General features: G+C 48.2%; 1 protein-coding gene across 2 annotated transcripts in view; it reads left to right on the top strand.

Annotated features, from left to right (window-relative positions):
- Window positions 1–3,255: 3,255 nt before the first annotated feature.
- Window positions 3,256–23,432, top strand: part of FLNB (filamin B) — a 162,710-nt gene continuing 142,533 nt past the window's right edge. For both annotated transcript variants that reach the window (XM_049863255.1, XM_049863256.1), the window contains exon 1: window positions 3,256–3,733. In XM_049863255.1, the coding sequence (XP_049719212.1) occupies window positions 3,442–3,733 (292 nt within the window). In that variant the 5' untranslated portion in view covers window positions 3,256–3,441. The remainder of the gene's footprint in view (window positions 3,734–23,432) is intronic.

Raw genomic sequence — 23,432 nt, forward strand, 5'->3', positions numbered from 1 at the left:
CCTGTACCTCATAGGAATAGCTTTGTGCTTGTTCCTATAAAAGAAATTGTTTAAGGTCTTAAACTCCAGGCTGGATGCTGCAAAGGGACAGAGATGACAGGACAGGAGCCTTGCCCTTCTTCAGCAATTGACCACAGCAAACGGCAACTGCACTTCAGCCCAAAACTCTTACCGTGACTCGCATGTGCGAATGAGGGGCCAGAGTCTGTGCTTCCACTTCTACTCCCTTCTACTCTCAGGGGTTCCACCAAGAGACCAGGGAAACCTGTGACCACGAGTATGAATGGGAGGCCTGGAAAGCACCCGCTAAAATGCTCTCTGCAGAAATGCTGCGTTGAGGTTTTGGGGCCTCATTTCTTTTCAAATATTGATAAAGAGTCATCTGAAGATCTGTCTGCATTTTCCCTCATTTCTAAAGCCACTGGCCACCCCTCCACCCTGGCTGTTGAGCCCCCCCCTCCTAAAAATCACTCTAGAGAGAACTTCTGGAGCCCTAGTGGCACAGTGGTTAAGAACTTGGCCGCTAACCAAAAGGCTGGCAGTTCGAATCCACCAGACGCTCCTTGAAAACACTATGGGGCAGTTCTACTCTGTCCTATTGGGTCGCTATGAGTCAGAATCTATTCGACAGCAACAGCTTTGGGTTTGGGTTTTTAGAGAACTCCTGGAGTCCCTGGGCAGTACAAACAGTTAAAGCACTCAACTGCTAACCAGAGGCACCTCGAAAGAAAGGCTTGGCCATCTACTTCCAAAAAATCAGCCACTGAAAACCCCATGGAGCTCAGTTCTACTCTCACACACAGGAGGTCACCCTGAGTCAGCATCGACTGAATGGCAACCGGTAACTGGTAGAGAACTCCTGGGCTTCTTTCAGTAGTGTGATGAGAATCACCTGGTCTGTCCCAGGACAGGGCTGTCTCAGCTCAGAGTGAAGTAGACTGGATATTTACATGCAGGGCTTATTAGTTGAGCCAAGGCATAGTAAAACAGAAACAGAAGAAAGGAGAAACTTAGCACATTAGCAGCTGCTGAGTGGGCTGAGTCGATGACATTAGCTTCAGTCTCACCTAGCAGGGAGGAGGTCCCTAAGGGAGTGAGACACTGGCCGATAAGTTTTGATGGATGAGTTTGGGTGGAGGAACGCATGAGGCACTGGGAACCTTGGGCACAGGGAAGGCAAAGGTTACCATCTGCCTCTAGTGAATTCACTGTTCAGGGAGCCCATTGTGTGGACAAAGGCAAGTCCCAGGCTGGGGGGCAGCATGGGACCCTCAGGCAGAATACTTTGGAGTCAGATCCAGGTTCAAATCCTATTTTGTCTGGTCTTTACCAGCTGAGCTCCAGCAAACCTCTTCACCTAATCTCTAATGAAGGAAATGAGCATTCAAATATTTATGGAGACCCTGCTACGGGCCAGGGCCAGGTAATACACACTCTCACCCCCAGCCGGTTGTGAGCACATCCAGCGAGCAAGGCGATCTTTCCAAGCAAAGCACTTCAGTGTTGTATGCGTTCACCCACAATCTGCTGGCCTCTCCTGGGCAGCCCCCAGGATTAGAAGCTCTTGATCTCTGTCCTGGTCAACCCCTCTTCCTCCAGGAAGCCTGCCTGCCCTGATCCCCTTCGCCTAAGCCTGGATTAGGTGCCACTTCTCTGGTCCCAGGGCACCCTATGCCTCTCTCTCTCCCCTCCCACAAGAGACTGAATCTTGCAAGTCTTACAGGCTTGATTCTAGTTCTAACTGTGCTGTGGGGCCCTGTACCAACCACTCAGTTTCCTCTTGTCAAATGGGGTCAAGGGCATGGAAATTGCTTACATAGTGCCTAGCACAGGTACACAGTAGGTGCGTAATAAGTACAAATAGTTATTCAAGCTGTTGACAGCAGAGGCCTGGCCTGGGTCTCGGCTGTATTCCAGCATGTAACTCAGAGCCTGGATGAGTACAAGAGAAAGTACTCAGTGCATGATGTGGCAGACAGAACAATGGCCCCTCAAGGATGTCCATGTCCTAATCCAGGAAGCTGTTAATATGTTACCTTATATGGCAAAGGGGAATTAAAGTTGCTGATGGACTTAAATTTGATGATCAGCTGTCTTTTAAGATAGAGAGATTATCCTGGATCATCTGGGTGAGCCCAATGTAACCATACCCAATAACCAGTTGCCTTTTTGTTGACCCAACTCACGGTGCCCCATGTGTGTTACAGTAGAACTGTGCTCTCCACGGTTTTCAATAGCTCATTTTTTGGAAGTAGCTCGCCAGGCCTTTCTTCCGAGGTGCCTCTGGGACAAAACACCTTTCAGTTAGCAGCTGAGTGCAATAACTGTTCTCACTACCCAAGGGTTCTGTGTAATCACAAGGTTTTTTTTTTTTTTTTTAAGAGTGAGCATAAAGCGTGGCTAAAAAAAAAAAAAATTTTTTTTTTTTTTTTTTTTTTTTTTATGGAGATCCAGAGAGATGGCAGCATGAGGACTCGGGCTGAGGTTGCTGGCTTTGCTGATGGAGAAAGGTGCCACAAGCCAAGGCACGTGGGTGGCCTCTGGAAGCTGGAAAAGGCAAGGAAACAGATTCCACCCTAAGGCCTCTAGAAAGGAATACACCTAGCCAACATGATTTCAGCTCAGTGAGTCATGTGAGGGGCATCTAACCTAAAGAACCGTAAGATAATAAATTTGTGTGTGTGTGTGCGTGTATTACTACTACCACTAGCTGTGATTGCTGACTCCTTCTTCTCTTCCGAAGTTAGGGAACAAGCCTGCCTTGATGACCACTGGGCGATACGTGCTGAGAAGAGAGGACCTACCAGACCGTCGGCATTCAATAAATGCTATTGATAATATTATAACTCATATGATTATAACTCATATAACAAAATGTGTTTCCCTCACGACGTCTCCCAGTCCCTAACATGGTGCCTGGCACACACAAGAGCTCAATAAAAACTCTTATTAAATCTATAGATGGATGAAAAGCCCCTCTCCACCGGCACCTCCCCCATGACCGACACCACGGTCCCCGCCCATCCTGTCCAGCCCCCTGCCTTCCCACCACCCAGAGCCAGTTGCCGTTCTCCTTAAGGAGCCCTAAGCCCCTTGGCCAGGAATCCTGCCTGAGCGCGAAATGAGGGTTACCAGGACGACTCGGAACGGGGCGCAGTGCCCACTATGGGCAGCAGGGGGCGAGCGCGGCCCGGGAACTCCCGCCCGAGGACGGGGCGGGGCTTCGGGGGGCGGGGCGGCTTAGCGCGCAGGCGCGGGGCCAGGGGCCTCTTGCGGCCAGGGGCAGACGGCGCAGAGCAACCCCGGCCGCGGCTCCGGTAGCAGCAGTGAGTTCGATCCCCGCTCCCGCACCGGCTTTAGTTCGCGCTCCCCCGACCCCTGGGCCTCCCGACACCAGTTCCCTGCAGCTCTCCGCGTCCTATCCCTCCTCCCGCCGCCAGGATGCCGGTAACCGAGAAGGACCTGGCGGAGGACGCACCGTGGAAGAAGATCCAGCAGAACACGTTCACGCGCTGGTGCAACGAGCACCTCAAGTGCGTGAACAAACGCATCGGGAACCTGCAGACAGACCTGAGCGACGGGCTGCGGCTCATCGCGCTGCTGGAGGTGCTCAGCCAGAAGCGCATGTACCGCAAGTACCACCAGCGGCCCACCTTCCGCCAGATGCAGCTCGAGAATGTGTCGGTGGCGCTGGAGTTCCTGGACCGGGAGAGCATCAAGCTCGTGTCCATCGGTGAGCACCCTGACCCGGCCAGGCTGCGGCCCGGGGTACCATCCGGGCCCCGCGCGTGCGCCCCCGCCGCTGGCAGGGGCTCCCCAGAGCGCGCCCCCACCACACCCAGCGGCCGCGGGCTGGGTGTGGGCGCGAAGGCGAGAGGAGTCGGCCCCCGGCGATGGGGGCGTAGGCCCTAGGCCCCTTCCCCGATACCGTCTCCGGGGCTGGGACCTCCTTCATGTGCCCGCTCCCCGCCATGCGCCCCGGCGGTGCGCCTAGGCTGCTTGTGGGTTGAGGGCTTGGGGTGGGGCTGCAGGGGGAGTGGTGGGAAAGTGGCATTTCTTCGCGCCTGGGGCGTCCCTGAGGGAGTTGGGGGACTGGAAACCCCTTCGTCCGCCTTCCCCGGGGGCGAGGCGCTAGTCAGATGCTCCGCGGAGCGCTCTCCCCGCTGCGCCCAGGCCAGTGCGCTTGGCGGCAGCGGAATGGGCGTTGGCGCGAAGGCCGGGGGGCGAGGGAGACCTGGGGAGGAACCGTTCTCTGCGCCTGGGGTCTCCCAGCCCAGGTGGAGACGGGCCCTGGTACCCTCCCCGCCGTCCCCGGAATGGGTGTGGGTCCCGAGATTGGAAGGAGAGCCGTGGGGGTGTGTCCCTTCTGGCTCTCTCTGCTCGCGGCTCGGCTGTGGCCCCGCGCAGCCCCGGGTGAGCCCGCTCTCCGAGGCTGAAGTTGTAATTGAGAGGTGGTGGAGATAATGGTGACTGCTGCGGTGTACGGAGCCCAAACTAGCCCCGTTCTGTGCTAACAGCCTTCAAAATGATTTCCATCCTTAGACATCGTGAGGGCTGGGGTCTCTTTAGACCGTCTGTTCAGATAAGGGCGTCAGGGACTTAACTGACGTGCCTAGGGTCACCCATGTAGCGAGAACCCAGCTGAGAATTGAAGGAAGTGGGCGACAGTTAGAAGGAGGCTTCTCGTTCCTCTCCGCCCTCCCCACACCAGGGTCTTCCTGAGAGGAGGGAGGTGTTGGTGTCTGGGTTCCTCTCCCCCTCCGCTGTAGAAGAAGAAGCGGGGGTAGGGTGAGGCCTCCCTCATGACCTGGGGCAGTTGGGGCCTTCCAGGAGGATGGCAAGGCTGCTGACGAAGTGGGCTGTGACGGCAGGGGGAAGGGTGTGTGCTGCGTGTGTGCGCGCGCCCGCGTGCACGCACCAAAAGAAAGTGTGCGGATGTACACGGCTGAGTGTGCAGTGCTTATGTGCAGAGAGATTGTGTGCGCATGTACACTCTACCTATGTTTTGTCAATTGAGGCCTGTCAGGGAGCGGCTGTACCTCCTCCTCCAGGCCTGGGCCTGGGGTCTCTTCGAAAGAAGTTACCCCAATGCTAGGAAGAGAAGTGGGCGTGGCTGCTGGGACTTTCTCCTGCCAGAAAGGAGTTCCCTCTAGGCTGGCCTTCCCTGGGCCCCGCCCTCGCCTTCCTTCCCCCACACCTGTCTTGGCGGGTAGGGCTTCTTCCTGTTTCCTGGGCCCAGATGGCTGCCACCTGCCCTGTTGGTCTGGCCTCCCAGCTGGGCTCCCAACAGGGCTTCTCCACCCCCCATGGCCACCCCGCCCTTCTCTGCAGAGGGGAGCTTCGTGGGGTGCTATTGTCTTCTTTTTGAGGGCCCGTCTCCTCTCTTGGGGAGAGTTAGCCTCAGAATTCTCCTGGAATTCCTTCTTTTCCAGGAACCACCCTCCTTCTGAGGAATCTCAAGGCCTGGCCAGGCTCAATTTAGATCCTTTCTTCTTTGTTTTAAAAATGTGTATTTATTTAATTAACTGAAGAAAGAAAGCAAACCATGACTTGAAATCTCTTTTAAAAAAATGAGGGGGAAAAAAAAAAAAACCCACACCACCAGAAAATCCCAGATTGCCTAATTTCGCCAACTGTTTGCAGAGGCTCTAGCTTAGATTCACATCATGCCTGAAGCTTGTAGGTCTCATTTTGGACTTTATTTGGTCCCTTGCATTTTTCTGCATGGTCCTCATGGTTTTCATTCCTGAACCAACCCAGGTCTTAGTGTCTCCCATTGTCTTGACATTCCAGTGTCAGCCTCTCCTCGGCCCCCCGCCACGTGGGCTGTTGGCAGCTTTTTGCTGTGGACCCACCACAAGTTACATTGTTTTATTTGTTTTTTTCCTTTATAATTATAATTATTTCTTTGACCTTATTCCCCAAAGTGGCATTCTTGGGGCAAAGGGTGTGACCATGTTTATGACTTCTGTTATTGACTACCTAGTTGCTCTCCAGAAAGATCTCACAGCAAACAGATTTTCCAGCATCTTGGAGACCCGGAGGGAGACTTGCCAAATGGCAGAACTCCTGCAGGGGTAATGTCTGAGGCCTCCTCCCTGTACTCCTGGAATGTTCTTGGTGATGGCCCTTCAAAAAGTCACATCCAACTTGGACTTCAGTTTATGTATTGACTTCTTATGTCATATTGCACTGTGCTGACTGTGGCAATACTCCAATTTTGGGGCACCCAGTGGTGCTGGGCACTGTCCTAAGTGTGTTCCATTGACCACCCCCCTGAATCCTGGTGGTGCTTACCGATAGCAATTATTATCACCTTTCCTGAGTATCAGTTCCTTATCTCTAAAATGATCTACTTTAGCAAGTCACAGGGAAGGGTGAAGGCCTAGGCCCAGTCCCTGGCCAGAAAATGGTTGCTATTATTGTTGTTGTCGCTGTTGTTAGTACTATTATCCCTATTTAAAGATGGGGAAACTGAGGTTCACAGAAGTGAAGTAACTCACGGAGGTCACCCAGGTTGTTAATGATGACTAGAACTCAGGTCTTTCCAGCTGTTGAGCTTGAACCTTAACTAACTTACCTTCCTGTGTTAGAAAACATCCCTCCCACCCATCAAAGGGCCCCTGTAACATTGGGTTTTGCAAGTCTGGGATGTTGGGGTGGTGGCCGGACACCCACACTTTGAGCCTCTGGACTTGGCCTGGTGAGCGACAGGGTTGATCCTCTGGGCTGTGATGAGGGGCCCATGAGTTGGGTGCCATGTTGGGAGGCGAAGGGAGTAAGTTTGCTTCTTGTATCCAGATGTACCTTTTGGGGAATGGGTACTCTGTCTTCACTGGTGTTTTTTATGGAGATTTTTTGCTACCTAATGGATGACACATTGCTCCATAATCAGGGAAAGTATCACTGAACAAATATGGGTCTTGTATACTCTTGGATAAACTCCCAAGAATACACATTGTGGATAACATTAGAATTGTGTATGGGCGCCCAGCTCTGGGACGTGAGATGGTCAGACCGCTGCCAGACGATGGCTGTACTGCTTAGATTTCACTGCAAGGTAGCCCAGGCTGTTTCCTCAGGTTGTGATTGTTTTGTAAGGTGGGTGGGCACATTTTCGGCTCGATCCCAAAGCTGAAGATTTTCTTCTATTTCTTGTTATGTCCTGGGCAGCTCATAGTGAGGCCTCAGCATATTTAATTCCAGTTGTCTGCCAGGAGCTGGCGGTTTTATTTACTTGTTTTTCCAAAGACCTTCCTGACCCTAGGCAGCCCAGCCAGCTTGGAGGAAAGGGTTGCCTAGAAGTTTGGGTGGTGTGTTTTGGTTTGGTCCTTTAAAAAAAGGGATTCTTTCCTTTTCAGAGGATGTGGTCTGACCCTAATGTTTACGGAAGTCACTTGTGCCAGGCCAGTGCCCTGGAGCGGTCTGGACACACGTTCCCTGGGATGTTGGGTCACTGGGCAGAGTTTCTACCACGCTGCTCAGCCCCTTTTCCCTCTCTCCCTTTTGTCCCACCCCCTCCTAAATAATGTACAAAGAACGCTCTCTTGTCTTTCTTTTAATAATTTATTTTGTTGTTGTTGTTGAGAATATACACAGCAAAACAGACACCAATTCGACAGTCTCTACATGTACAATTCAATGACATTGATTACATTTTTCGAGCTGTGCAACCATTCTCACCCTTCTTTTCTAAGCTGTTCTTCCCTCATTAACGTAAACTCACTGCCCCCTAAGGTTCCTGTCTAATCTTTTGAGTTGCTATTGTCCATTTGATCCCATGTAGATAGATTTTAAAAGAACATAATGTTCAAGGCAGACATTGTCTACTAGTTAAGCTAAACTATTGTTTGGTTTTAAACAGGGGCTGTTTTTGGTTTAAGGTTTAAAGATTATCTCAGGACAGTCATTTCAGGGGTTCATCCAGCCTCCATGGCTCCAGAACCTTTCTTGACTACCTAGCAAATGCCAGAGTGTCTTCTGGGTAATATACCTCAGACCCAGAGTGTTTAAAAAAGTAGGAAACAAGATCTGGGCTGTTTGCACCAAGACAGCACATTAGTGTGAGAGGTGGCTTATGCAGTGGTTAGGATTCTTGGTTTAGATCCTACCTGCCACTAACTAGCTGTTAGGAAATGTCTGTGCCTTGGTTTCCTTATTGCTAAAATGCGGTTAATAACTACCTCTTTAAAAGGTTGTTATACAGACTAAACAAGTTAATACTTTTTAATGTGCTTGGAACAGTCCATGGTACATAGCAAGTGTTATGTGTCTGCTAAATAAATAAGGTAGCAAAAAACCAAACCCAACCCATTGCCGTCAAGTCGATTCCGACTCATAGCGACCCTGAAGGACAGAGCAGAACTGCCCCATTGGGTTTCCAAGGAGCAGCTGGTAGATTGAAACTGCCAGCCTTTTGATTAGCAGCTGAAAGCTTAACCACTGTGTCTCCAGGGCTCCTGCACACTGGAAGGACATTTAAAATCAGCGCTGCTATGGGGAGACTAGCTTGGTTGGCCACTGTTGATTCTACTTGCTATAATGTGCTTATGGACTGTCTAGAGGGTGTTGCCTGCATGGAAAGGGATGACCCCTGGGGTGTTATGACTGCCTCTGGGGCCCATTCACAGCAGCTTTGTTTCCCAGCAGGACGGAAGCTCCAGGGTGGCTGGTCATTCCAACCTCCCACCCCTTTCACGAATCCCTGGGCCAAATCACTTCCAGATGGGGTTGGGCCCCTGTGGTGCTCCTCTAGCCCCGCAGAGCCAGAGTGCTGGTCAGCAGTCTTCTTCGTTCTTGTAGAGTCTGTGCTGAAGGAGGGCTTTGATTTGGAGCCAGATTATGTCTTTTGGGGACACCCACTGCAGGTCCTGCTTCAAGGTGGGTGTTGTGAAGTTGGCTGCTGCATTGGTTAAGGATGGCTGCTTTGCTCCTCGGAGCTGTAGATGCTCAGGGCATGAAGTCTTGAGGCCTTGCCTCCAGTGGCTCCATTGCCAGGGGTGCCATGTCACCCTGTTTGCTCCATAAATGGCCTCCAGGTGTGTACATACGAGGCTAAACTGGATACACCGTAGACTAATGATTCGGGGCACGGACCTGGAGCTAGACTTCCTGGATTGTAATCCCACTCTGGCCCCTAACTGCTGTGCAGCCTTGGTCCACTGCCTCAGCTTCCCCATCTGTAACATGGAAGACATGAATAGTTCCTACCTTAGGGCTGCAAGAGCATTGTGTATGAGTAGGTTAAGGTGTAGTACAATGCTTGGCTTTATTATTACTATTAGTGTGCCTTTGAACCCAAGGCCAGGCCTTTGTCTTGTCTTCCATCTGCTCTTCTGGCCAGTTCAGATGTTTTTGGAGTCCTGTTACTGTTACCTGTCATGCTGGCTGTTCCCTCTCCCCTCCACCTGAAGTGTCTGGTGAAGATGCCTCTCGACATCTTTCACTTCTTCCTTTCCTCATTTGGCAAATACATGAAAGACCCGCTCGGAATCAGGCCCAGTGCCAGGTGCTGGGGCCACAGGGATAAAGAGCCAGTCATGGCCCCTGCTTGCCTCATACACAGCTCAGTGGGGAGCAGCGGCAAGCAGCCAGGGAGTGTCGCAGAGAGCAGAGCTTCTCAAACCTTAAGGTGTACACAAGCCACCTAAGGACGTTGTTAAAGGTGTGGGTCTGATTTAGTAGGTCTGGGTGAAGGCTGAGCTTCTGCATTTCCAGACAGCTCCCAGACCTCACTCTGAGTAGCCAGGACCCAGACGATAAGCTCTCTGGAGAGCAAGAGCACCTACCCCCAGGCTAGGGTGGAGGGCTCCCTGGAGGAAGAGGCCTTTAAGCTAAAACCTAAAGCTTAACTGAGCAAGTGAGCAGAGAGCCAGATGCTCACAGGAGTACAAGACCATGTCAGGCAGAGAACGCGGCCTGTGAAGTCCTGGAGGTGTGTGTAAGCTAGTGAGAGAGACCACGTGGGCCGTGTCTGTAGGGCTGGAGGTCACAGTGCAAGTGTCAGAGAGGCAGTGAAGAGACAGGTGGGACAGGCTCACAAAGGGCCTTCTGAGGCTGAAGGCTGCCAGCTGAGTGTCCTCTGTGAGCGAGCTTTGTGTAGGGCTGGTGAATCCGGCTGAAATGGGTCATCTAACTTGGGGATCTCGCAAGTGCTTTGCTCCAGTCATTCATATCAGTAAAAGGTATTAATATGCCCTTTCTGTGTATATGTATATTTATTTGTTAGCTATATACATATACCAGGAATGCTGGTGATGCAGTGGTTAAAGCGCTCGGCTGCCAACCGAAAGGTCAGTGGTTGGAACCCACCAGCCTATCTGTGGGAGGAAGACGTGGCAGTCCACTTCCATAAAAATTTACAGCCTCGAAGAGCCTGTGGGGCAGTTCTGCTCTGTTCTCCGGGGTTGCTATGAGTCCATATCAACTTGACAGCAGTGCATTTTTTTTTTTTTTCTGTTTTGGTTTTTTAAAATAATATACCGCTGTCAATCTGTATATTAAATATTAATATTAGTGAAGTTTAATTCCCTTTTAAATAACAGGTTCAAATATAAGACCTGGTTTTTCCTGATTTCTCATGGATTATCTTATGCACCTTGGTGTACACATGCCTGACTGTGGAAGCCTCTGAGAAGCTGCGTTTCTGCATTTAGTTCTTTTTTCTTTTGCCATACTGTAGTGTGATACATTTAGTTTTCATCTTTGATTATCCTCAGTCAGGGAGCTGGATCTGCAATTATAACCCCTGCCCCCAACAATAGCTTTAACATAAAGCAATTGGAACGAGCCATTTCAATCTAAATGGGTGCTTTTTCCTGCTCTTGTAATGGTTAAAATTGCTTTTCATGACATTTTTCTAGAAGCCATCTTACATTGCCATTGTAAAGCTAGTTATGTGCTCAAAAACGATCAGATTGGCTCTGGTTATTGTAAGTGACTACCTTACTCAACAGGGCCTGGAAAGGTGGTCTTGTATTTTTAACATGCCTAGCTCACTTTCCATGGGAAATTTGGTCCATATGCTAGGGAGGGGGCTTCTTGGGAAACATGATTAGAAAACCAAATGGCTCCCTTTATGTTTAAAGTGATGAAACAGTAGGAGAGAGTTGGAATACATGGTAAAAAGGATGGAACTACGGGGTATTTTAATCATTCCCATTTAGAATCGAAGTGGCCTGGGTTTCTTTTTTTTTTTTTTCTGGCAAGAAAAATACTGAATTATGTGAAGTTACTGCTGTTTTCCTAGGAGCCTTACAGCAGTTGCCTGAAATATGTTCATTAAGTTCATTAAAATAAACTTTTGTAAATGGTTGTTGTAAAGCCTTTGCAAACTGTTCAGTTATAAAAACAATTTGATGGGCTCTTATTTGCGCCCATTGTCTAATCACAGAATTTACCAAAGAACATCTGCCCTCCCTGATCCTTTTTGACCAGCCTTTATACAACAGAATGTTCTTGACCAAAATTTTCATGAACTATAAGTCAAGAGACAACCCTGGTGGTGTAGTGGTTAAGAGCTACAGCTGCTAACCAGAAGGTCAGCAGTTCGAATCCACCAGGTGCTCCTTGGAAACCCTTTGGGCAGCTCTACTCTGTCCTTTAGGGTCGCTATGAGTAGGAATCGACTTGACGCCAACGGGTTTGTTTTTTCAGTTTTTGTTAGTCAAGAAGCAGTTTGGCTTTTTTTACTCAGTCAAGACTGGCTACCCACCAAAACCAAACCGGTTGCCATTGAGTTGATTCTACCACCTAGTGACCCTCTAGGACAGAGTAGAACTGCACCATAGGGTTTCTAAGGAGTGGCTGGTGGATTCAAACTGCTGGCCTTTTGGTTAGCAGCCGCGCTCTTAACCACTGAGCCACCAGGGCTCCAAGACTGGCTATAAGAATGAGTTATTCTGACAGAACATCTGACTTTCTCCTTGCCACCATCATCAAAACCTGGCTTCTCCAAGCAGCACGGGTAGAAAGCTTTGTGAGATGTACATTTGTCCTTCTGCAGGTCTTGGCGATTCTCTGTACCAAGAAAGCGTATGAATGATGCTGGCTGGGTACCTGGTGTCAAGGTGTGCACACGCATAGGTGCATTCTCTAATGTAATGTCTACTATTTTTTACATGCCTACTGTGTGCTTATGCACTGTCCTGAGTGCCTTACCTTTGTTACTTCTAGTCCTTGTTACAACCCTGCAAAGTGGGTGGCTTCATATCCATTTCTGTTTTACAGATGAAGAAACTGAGGCTCAAATCTGCCTTACTCCAAAGAACAGGCATGATGTCTGCATCAAGCTGTAAAGCTTCATACCACGCTTGTAAAGTAAAACGCACAGTGTAATCGGTGAGAGCTGGAAGTCAATGGGACTGCCTTGTTTTTCCAGGTCTCGCAAGTTTTCTGCCTTTGACAGGGTTACTCTTAGCACTTTTCTGTCAGTCTATATTGGTGGAGGGAGTCGGAATTGACTCGATGGCAACAGGTAAGGTACGAGTATATTGGTGGCAGATATTTGCATTTTCCGTCTCTGGCAGGTTTCTGCCTTACACAGGTTCCAGCTTTCGCAGGCTTTACCGTAGTGAGACTACGTGAGATACAGTTTTCCACTGATTTGGTTTTGTTTCTTTTTGTTTTGCCTGTAACTTTACTCATTTGTGCTTGATTAATGTGAAATTACAGGACAAAAACTTTTTTTGGCCCATTTGCCTTCTTACCATTTCCAGCCCTGCAGAGCTTTGGTTTCTCTAGCTCTTTCCTTGCTTTGTTTGACTGGGGGGAGGAGTGGGGATAGTGATGTCACTACAGACCCAGGTGGTAGGAACCAACCAAAGGTTACTTTGGGGGGAGCCAGGCAGGGCTGTCTTTGTGAGGCCTGGCAGGCAGAGGAGAGGAAGGAGGTACCTTGGAATTCCTCTTGACTGCAGTCCTGTGTGGAGCAGTGGTTAAGAGCTCAGGCTACTAAACAAAAGGTCAGCAGTTTGAATCCACCAGCCGTTCATTGGAAACCCTATGGGGCCATTCTCCTCTGTCCTATAGGGTCACCATGAGTGGGAATCGACTCAAGGGCAGTGGGTCTGTCTGTTTTGGGTTTTTTGCAGTCCTGTGGGGCTCACGGTGCCCATCTCAGGGTGGATGTTGGGGGGCTGTGTTGAGATCCAGCTATGGTGGGAGATCCTTGGTGACCGTAGCCATTGGCACAGCTGTGCCCCATCTGAAATGACTTCAGCCACATCTTCCTTCTACCTTTAAACATTACTGGTAGGTAGCAGGGTGTGCTGGGTTATGTTTGCCGAACTGAGCAACTTGACTTTTATCAGTCTGGTGAACATGGCACAAGTGGGCAGCCTGCTTCCAATCCAAGCAAGTGGCTTTCCGCTAATCCTCCAGGAACCTTCCAGGCAGCCCTCCCGCTGTTCTTCACAGCGTGAAGCTGTGTGCACCAGAGCTGAACTTGTCTTCCCCAGGGTATTCTCTGCAGCTCTCCTTCTGAGAGAGAAGGCTGGTCTGTTTGGCTGATTCAGAGCTCAGCCTACCTCCCCAGAAATCGCAGGGCTGGCTTGTTGAAAGGTCTGGGCGTTAACACAACACTCCCGTTCTCTCTCTGTAGGCCCTTTATGCTGGCATGAATTCCTTTTCTCATGGAGATCTGAAAGCTCCTTTGACTAAATGGGTCACCTTTCTGGGTATTTTCATAAGGCTGGTCAGCTTTTGCCATGCCAGACGACTTTTCTGGAATTTCCTTTCAGATATAAAGGGAACCAAAGAGGTTGGAATTATTTGGAACACAGGGTGGAATTTTGGCTTTCGAGCCATAGGGAAATGGGTGAGGCTTTGTGGCAAGAACTGTGTAAATTTGCTGTGGCCCATAAATTAAAATTTTAAGATTAAAAAAAGTAAGCAGCAGCCAGTGTACCTTCCACAGAGAGGAATGGTGTTACTTTATGCCTTACAGCGGCATTTGTGCCTGAGGGAGAGGCTGGCCCTGCCTGGGGGCTGGGTTATGGAAGGATTCTTGGTGGTTAAAATCAGATTCCTTGCTCTCTGTCCTGCTCCCCCAAATGCCCTGCATCCCGCTTCCCCCTGCCCCCAACTACCTGGGTGGTGCAAATATTTAACACCCAAACTGCCCCATAGGGTATCCAAGGAGCAGCTGGTGGATTCCAGCTGCCAGCCTTTTGATTAACAGACTGCTAATTGAAAGGTTGGAGGGTCTCAGGCAGAGGTGCCTTGGAAGAAAGGCCTGGCAAACTACTTCTGAAAAACCAGCCATTGAAAACCCTGTGGAGCACAGTTCTACTCTGACACACATGGGGTCACTTCGACAGCAACTGAAGAAATGAACTGAGCTGCTTGTGTGAAGCACTCTGATTTCCCTGCAGCCTCCGATTCCAGGGAAACAAGAATTACTTGGCATCTCGCAGCCTGTGGGGAGCAACTGCTTGCCAGAGAACAAAGTGGTATTGCCCTTGGTGGGGTAGAGCAGTCCAGGGTGCAAGACCAGGCCCTGTCAGTTGGGTGCTAAGGGCTTTGAGCTGAGACCCTACAAGCTAGGCTTTTGTGACTTGGAGTTTCTGTTAGATGGCCAGAGTTCCAGGTTCTGGGCCCGAAGAGGCCCCTCCATGGAGTGTCCTGTCATGGGGGGCAGGACCCAGAAAGTATCCTGGGTGGAGGATCCCTGGTGGAGGTTGGCTTGAAAGCACCTGGGCAGTGACTGTCATATTCCTTATCTCCACTAAAGGAGGTGAACTGGCACCTGGGGAATGCCTCTGCCGTCAGGGAGTCCTTTACAGGAAGTGATCCAGGTGTCACCTTACGCTTCCTTCAGCGAGCATCTCTTAAACCATCCCCACCGGGCCCTCCCCTGGGCACCCACAGCCTCCCCTACCCCATTTTGTAGCTTACTGCACTGTATTGGTTTCCTAACCTACCTGTCTTTGTCCATCACAGAAATCTCCAGTGTGCCAGGGGCGGGAGCTGTATCTCCCGTTCACCGCTGTGGCTCTGAGCTCCTTGGCGTGGATAGGTTGGATTACGTCTGGTTCACTGACTCATTTGCAATGTATTTGCTTTCACGAAATGCAAAACAATGGTCCTTGGCAACCTGTAGTGAAGTAGGAATTCTGGGTAGCGGATGCCTGGTTCTAGACTCCCAGTGGAACACTCGTGTTTGCCATGGTGCTAGGAGCCCTGGTGGCTCAGTGGTTAAGCACTCGGCTGCTAACCAAAAGGTCGATTGTTTGAACCCACCAGCCACTGTGCAGGAGAAAGGTGTGGCAGTCTGCTTCTATAAAGATTTACAGCCTTGGAAACCTCATGAGGCAGTTCTACTCTATCCTATAGGGTCGCTGCAAGTCAGAATCGACTCCATGAGCCCATGGGTTTGGTTTGGGTTTTGAAGCTGTGACACTGAATTTTAAGAATTTAACACGTCACATTCTTTCTCTGAATGTCTGTGGTTTGCTTCAACTGTTAGAGAACAAAGCCTTTTCAAAGTTGACATGTGAGCTCAGAATATGGATATGACAGGAAGCCACAGAGAGTCAGAATAGCATAACAGTAGTTTGTAATAATAAGGAACATATATTGAGCACCTACTAAGAACTGTACTTTGTGGTAAATGCTTTTCAATAATATCTAAGTGAAACCTTATTACAGCCCTGAGATGTACTTATTGTTGCAATCCCTGTTACACAGATGAGGAAACTGAGGCACACCCAGGCTTGGCCAGCCAGTATATGACAGGTTGTGACTGAGACTTTCATCTGAGCCCTTAATCCTCCCGCTCTACTTCTTTCCCAAAGGAAAGCCATTATCTTCCAAAATTCACTCCAAATAAGTTTTTTTTTTTAGATTTAAAGAATTACATTTGTAGTTCTTAGTCTTTGCAAAAAATGGCAAGAACGCAGAAAAATACGATGGAAAAAACACATACCTATAAAGAATCTTAATGAATCTTTTCCTACTTTTGGGGAATTTTGCTCACAGTGCCCTTTGATTGGAATGAGGAAGGGGGAGATGTATTTTCTCAGGGAGAAAAAAAAAAAAAAAAAAGAGAGAGACTGTGGACTAGAACGTTTTGGGAAATCATTTTGGTCAGGCTAATGGTTGTAACAAGAGTCATCCTTGAGTTACTGCTGACCTTTTGGCCGGCATTAAAATGGAGACCTTATTTGAGTTTCATTATGGTTGCAAGTCTCTCTTGGTCCAGTAGGGGTGTTCCAGCCACTTTCTGTCTCTTAAAAGTTTAAAGGACCAACTTTTATTGAGACTTCCAGGGTCTCTCTCTCTTTTTTCCTCTTTTTTTATTGTGCTTTAAGTGAAAGTTTACAGTTCAAGTTAGTTTCTCATACAAAAATTTGTGTATACATTGTTATGTGACTCTAGTTGCTCTCCCTATAATGAGATAGCACACTCATCCTTTTCACCCCAGATTTCCTGTGTCCATTCAACCAGCTCCTGTCCCCCTCTGCCTTCTCATCTCACCTCCATACAGGAGCTGCCTGTTTAGTCTCATGTATCCACTTGAGCTAAGAAGCACACTCCTTACCAGTACCATTTTATGTCTTATAGTCCAGACTAATCTTTGTCTGAAGAATTGGCTTTGGGAGTGGTTTTAGGTTTGGGCTAACAGAGAGTCAGGGGGCCGTGTCTTCCAGGGTCCCTCCAGTCCCAATCAGACCATTAATTCTGGTCTTTTTACTAGAATTTGAGTTCTGCATCCCAGTTTTCTCCTGCTCTGTCAGGAACTCTCTGTTGTGTTCCCTGTCAGGGCGGTCATTGGTGGTGGCCGGATACCATCTAGTTCTTCTGGTCTCTGGCTTATGTGGCCCTTTCTGTTTCTTGGGCTCATATTTTCCATGTGTCTTTGGTGTTCTTCTTTCTCCTTTGCTCCAGGTGGGTTGAGACCAAATGACGTATCTCAGATGGCTGCTTGCTAGCTTTTAAGGCTCCAGATGCCACTCACCAAAGTGGGATGCAGAGCATTTTCTTTAATAAACATTGTAATGCCAATTGACCTAGATGTCCAGGACTTCCAGGGTCTCTTAATGATAGTTATTATATTTGATAACTCTTATGACCTTGTCTTATGGTCAGCCCAGCACAGAAATTCATTTAACTTTTTTTTAATTATGGTAAATATATACATGGTGTTCTTGGGTGTTATAAATGGTTAACACACTTGGCGTTGGTGGTTCGCATCTACTCAGAGGGAACTTAGAAGAAAAGCCTGGTGATCTGCTTCCCAGAAATCAACCATTGAAAACCCTGTGGAGCACAGTTCTACTCTAACATACGTGGGGTCATCATGAGTCAGAACTGACTTGATGGCGACTGGTTATATGTATCTGTATATATAAAACAAAACATCTGCCATTTCAACATTTTTTTACAATTTAAGTTTAAAGTCTGTATGTTTCAGTGACATTGATTACATTCATCATGTTATGCACTCATCACTCATTTAACTTTTAGTTGCTTAGCTCCAGAGCAGTTTAAATATGTCTAAAATGAGTCCCTAGCAGAATGTAGATGGGCAACTTGGTTTATCCTTGCCTACTGCTTGGCTACTTGGGAACTTAAAAAAATTTAAAAAATTTTTATTGTTAATTGAGAATATACACAGCAGAACAGAGACCAATTCAACAATTTCTACATGTATAATTTAGTGACATTGATTATATTCTTCAAGTTGTGGAACCATTCTCACCCTCCTTTTCTGAGTTGTTCCTCCCCTATTAGTATGAACTCATTGCCACCTAAGTGTCCTATCTAATCTTTTGAGTTGCTGTTGTCCATTTGATCCCATATAGATAGATCTTAAAAGAGCACAATGCTCAAGACAGACAGTTTTTACTAGTTAAGCTAAACTACTCTTTGGTTTTCAGAAGACTTCAGGGGATATTTTGGTTTAAGATTTAAAGATTATTTTAGGGCAGTAGCTTTGGAGGTTCATCCAGCATCCATGGCTCCAGAAAATCTGGATTCCATGCGAATCTGAAATTCTGTTCTGCAATTCTCTCCTTTTAACCAGAATTCTATAGAATCTTTGATCAAAATGTTCAGTAACAGTATCTGGGCACCATCTACTTCTGGTCTCATGGCAAAGGAGGCAGTTGTTTGTGGAGGCAGTTAGAAAATGCAGGGGCAAGGCTGACAGGCCTAGCTTTGTACAACGGATTATCTAATATAATAACAAAAGCCTGGACAGCAAAAGACAAAATAAATAAATGGAACTTCATAAAAATTAAAAGCTTGGGAACTTGCTGAAGTCTGAGAATCATATGCAGCCAGACGGTCTTCATGACATTGGTTTTTCAGAGACCATTTTCCCAGCAGCCCTTAGGATACCAGGTCCATAGAGCCATCCTGTCTCAGCCTTGTTTGAGGCAAAGTAGATGGAATAGAAACCACTTCGTGATACAGATTGATCCACTTCATCAGTGTGATTAAGAGGATGGTCAGATAGACCCCGCCTCTTAGTGGCCAGGAAACTTGGGGAAAGTTGCTTGGCCTCTCTGAGGTTCAGTGTCCTGGGCCTGTAATAGTACTCCCCCTGGTATTATTGAAATTGACTGTTGCAATCCCTGCAAAGCATTTTGCCCAGTCCTTGGTGGACGGCAAGTACCCCATGAACTGTGATCACTGCCTGCTCCTTTCCTCTCCCCTCTCCCTGTCTTTCCACTTGCCTCACCCCCTCTCCCTCCACTTTCCTCTTTCTCCTCCCCCCACCTGTTGTGGCCCTTTCAGATTCGAGGAGGAAGTGACTCAGTTATCTAGGAAGGGGAGAGGTGGTTGGGATTCTGTCCAGAAATTGTTCAAAGATGCCTGGCACCTAATGAGTTGTTTTTGGAAGAAGAGGTGGCCTGGGTTTTTGAGTGTTGGGTAGGGAACCTTTAGCCAGTGGCCCCTGGTCTTCTGGCCAAGTTTCTTTTGAGGGTAGAAAACAGGTGCCAAGTGTTCTTGACGTCTTTCCTCACTTTCCCTCTTTGGCTAATAGATCTATTTTTTTAAACTAGTTTCTTTGCTCCTCCTTTCTTTCTTGTCTCTTGGAATGCCCTTCCTTCCCATTTCTCTTCCTGGTTTTGCCTTTCACAGACCACCCTCTGGGAAAATGCTCTTATGGAAGGCAGCCATAGTGTCCTGGTGATGCCTTCACTCATGGGTCTGAGTCTTGGCTCTGCCCCTTTATAGCTGGCTGACCTAGCAGACTGCTTCTCCCCCAGGACCTGTTTCCATATGTACAATGGTGACAATACAATGGTCAGCCTTACAGGGTTCTGAGGTGTAAAAGAGAATCTGCCTCTGCAGCCCATAGCCCTGTGCCTGGTGCATAAACGCGAGCCACTGCTACTGTGTCATGGTTGGGAGCGTTAATGCTAAGAGGTTGTCTGCCTCCTTTGGAAAAAATGAGCCCTCCATGTTAATGCCATGGGGGTGGCTCCTACTTCTCGTTTCAGGGCTTTAGTGGAGGAGGAGAAACACAGCGGAGCTAGAAAACACAGGTGTTTTCCAGTCAATTCCTGCCGGGTGTGAGGCTGGGCTGACTGCCTCTCGCACTTTCCATCTGGGGCAGAGGGGGGTGTACCACCCCCCAGGAGCCTGACTTGTCCCTCCCTCGGCCCTGGGCACCTCTTCTCTCCCTTCTGGTCCTGGCCCTCTGATGTCTGGGGTCATCGTGAGGCTGCTTGCTCCACCAGCCGGGATTTTTGCTGCCCCAGGTGTAGCCTTAAACCCAGCATTGTCCAGCCACATGTCTCTGAGCTGCCAACAGTATCTTTACAGTAGGGTTTGGACACTGGACTCCTGGGCTGACACCCTGTACAAACAGTGTCAGGGTTGCTGGGCTGGAGTGACCGCAGGAGGCTGGCAGCGGCAAATTCTGTGGTTTCTGAGACCAGAAAGGATGTGGGCAGTTGGTGGTGGTGGTGGGGGGGGCAGTCTCAATTCTTTTCAGGGGTGTGTTGGGCTTTGCCTGGCCAGGCTGAAGGGACCTGTCTGTGTCTTGTGCAAACCACCTGCTTTCTCCTGTTGCCCCTTAAGCAAAAAACTGCCTACGCTTTCTGTTGGCTGGGCCAGGCTCTGACACCGCAGCATTTTAGGAGAGTGACATTTTTAGGTCGTGTCTGTGGAACGCCCAACACTTCTCCCAAAGGCAGTATTTGTGGGGGTTTTGCTTGAGTGAATGACGAATGCAGATCTTTACGTTTTAACAATTAGAAGAAACGAGTCAGCCTGGTCAGCCTGGTTACTGTTTCCATGTGACAGGGCAAAATGCAAATGCTTGCACAATGTCTTTTGTTTCTCCAGCCATGAAAATTGACCATCAGTTAGGCGTTATTGATGAGATCAGCAGGTGTTAACCCATTCCCCTTCCAGAGCCCAGTTACTGGTTCTGGGAAGCATCGGGCCCAAAGCAGGCAGATCCCAGGGCCCAGGAACTGGGTCTTAGTCCTGGCCCTCCCTCTACCGTCACTGGGACATTGGAAAGGCCCTGCCACCCTCTCAGAGCCTGTTTTCCCATCCGTAAAGTGGAAGAACCGGCTAGGTCTATGTTTCCCAAACTTATCAATCATTCATCCTGGAACCAACCACCTTTACTCTCTTCGCCATATCCCATGGCAGTCTTTATTTTATTTTTCACAGGACACTTTTTTCCCCTGCAGTTGACTCACTTTTAAAACAAGTATGTTTGAAAAGGAGACTCTGTGTCACTGTAACAATGGAAACATGGTGTCACTAGGTAAATCAAAGGTAACCGTAAATAAACCCAAACCAGTGTGATTAAATCCCAGCTGGCACTGTTGCCTGCAGTGAGCTTGAAGCCTGTTCTCTTTTGGTTAAAAGAGAAAATTAGCAAGAGTTAGGGAGGTGATCTGGGTAACCGAGCGCCACATTGAGCCTTTCTCTTTGACCTATTCAGAAGGATTGAAAAAGAGTTGGTTCAAAGGGTCCAGTAGGGCCTCATCAATATCTCAGAGCAGGGTGTATGGGTGCTTTGTTCATCAAGTATTTGTGGGTCCTTACTGTGTGCCAGAACCTGTCTTAGAAGCTAGGAGTATAGAGGGGATTGGGACTTGGTTCCTGACCTTGGGGAGCTCACACCTGTCCTAGAAGCTAGGAGTATAGAGGGGATTGGGACTTGGGTCCTGACCTTGGGGAGCTCACAGCCTAGTGGGAGAGGCAGTCATAGGAGGAGACTGAGTATGGAAGAAGCACAGAGCAGGCTACAGGGGTTTCAGTAAGAAAACTACAGGACTCAGTTCTGTCATGAGAGTTGTTTAGACAACTGACTTATTTATTTGAGTTTTCTGTGAAATGTCTAATGTATTTAGAGTCCCAGATAATCATAGATTCTAGAGGAACTCTAAATATATGAAAGATGACTCATTGTTGTGAACCCTGATATATTCTTTGCAATGCTAAGACAGAACCTCAAACAGTTTTGCATCAAAATACTGTTTTTCTTTGTTTGGCCTCCTCCACCACAGTGCTACATTAAAAATCCTGTTTCTTTTGCTGGGCTTCCTCCCCCCAGCTTTGCATGAAAATCCTGCCTTTGCTTGGAAGTTTTATGTAAACCCCATTGTGCCTGGGTAGTGTGATTAAAAATGTTGCTGATGTAACTTGTATGAACTCCCTGCTGGTAAACCCTGTAAAAGTAACTTTTCCTCTCGCCTTTGGGGAGCACCAATTCCGACTAACTCCTTTTCCTTGCGCAATGAAATAAAGGTGCCTTTCTTGCTCTCCCACCTCGGTCTCTTGTTTATTGGCCAATACTGGTCATGCTGAGCAAGAACCTGGGGTTTTCCCCAGTAACAATGCCAATTTTTTTTTTTTTAGATTTGCATGTGTTACAGTTTTTACAAAGCACAGTATGTACCAAGATTGTCCTCAGATGTACCTCACATTGTCACAGGAATGAATGGTATCCTTTAGGGCAGTGGGATATGAGGCTGAGTCAGATTTTTCTGTCCATCTCCTAACCAAGGGCTTCACTTGATTTTTAAAAGTAAACCGTGTTATTAACTGGAGTAACCAGTCACCAGTTGCCTTCCTGCCAATTCCAACTCATGGCAACCCCATTTGTGTCAGAGTATAACTGTGCCCTAGGATTTTTAAGGCTGTGACCTTTTGGAAGCAGATTGCCAGGCCTGTCTTCTGAGACATCTCTAGGTGGGCATGAACTGCCAGCGTTTTTGTTAGTAGTCAAACGCTTAACCGTTTGCACCACCCAGGGCCTCCTAAAAAAGTAGGACAGGACAATAAAAATCAACGAACTAGAGCTCTGCTGAGTTGTGGGTCTCTAAAAAGCAGAGTCAGAGACAAGGACCTGCACCCAAGTGAAGGAGGCCTTTTTGGGAGGTGATCCCGGGCAGCAGGAGGGAGGCAGTAGAGTGAGACAAAGAAGGAAGAGAAATCAAAATTATGGTTGCTGCTGTGGGCACCTGGGGCTCAGCTCTGCTAGGACATCCTGCGAAGTGTATAGAATATCTTCAGAACTGTCCACCCAGAGAGGGATAGAGGCTGAGACCTGCCATCTCTATCCCCAGTGATGGAGGATTACCTCAGGGGCATTAATTCCCTTATAGTTTCAGGCTGGGTGCCTATCTATGCAGGCTTTGCCATGGTGAAGGCCTTAGGGCAAAAAGGAAAAAAAAGAAAAAAACATGTACTTGAGTTGGTACATGGTCCTGGGGAGGTGATCAGAGTTGGCACAGAGCCATCCACTACAGTTGAACCAGGAATCCAATGTAGGCCGAGGGGACAGGCACCAGAGGCGTCTCCAACAAGTCTGTCAACTCGGATCCATTTTACAAACAACCTGGAGCACAGAAAGCAAGTTGCAGAGGGATACATAGGCTATGATACTGTGTCTATAAAGTATACATATGCTATGATACTGTGTCTATAAAGTTTCACGTATGTAATCAAAGTACAGTTGTGTTCATAGGGCTGATCACCACCAACCTTTGGGTAGTGGTTACCTGATTGGGGAAGAGGGATTTGCTGCCATTGAAGGTTGTGCAGTTGCTTTTGACTCTGTAACATTTTATTATTCTTTCTCTTTTTTGTGTGCGTGTCGGAAATATCTCCCTTAAAAAATTATGTCATCTTAATGCTATAAAAAAGGAGCCCTGGTTGCACGATGGTTAAGCACTTGGCTGCTAACTGAAAGGTTGGTAGTTTGAACCCACCCAGCAGCTCCACAGGAGAAAAAGACCTGGCCATCTGCTCCCGTAAAGCAGCCTGGGAAAAGCCCTCTGGAGCAGTCCTGCTCTGTCACGTGGGGTTACTATGAGTCAGAATTCGATTCGATGGCACTTAACAATAACACAGTAACAGTGCTATAAAAATATGTATTGTTTTAATGCTAGCACAATGCATTATTGAGCTTGACCAAGGAAAGGGAAAAAACAACTTACTTTTATGATTTTGTT

This window comes from Elephas maximus, chromosome 20, assembly GCF_024166365.1.
Source record: "Elephas maximus indicus isolate mEleMax1 chromosome 20, mEleMax1 primary haplotype, whole genome shotgun sequence".
Lineage (NCBI taxonomy): Eukaryota > Metazoa > Chordata > Mammalia > Proboscidea > Elephantidae > Elephas > Elephas maximus.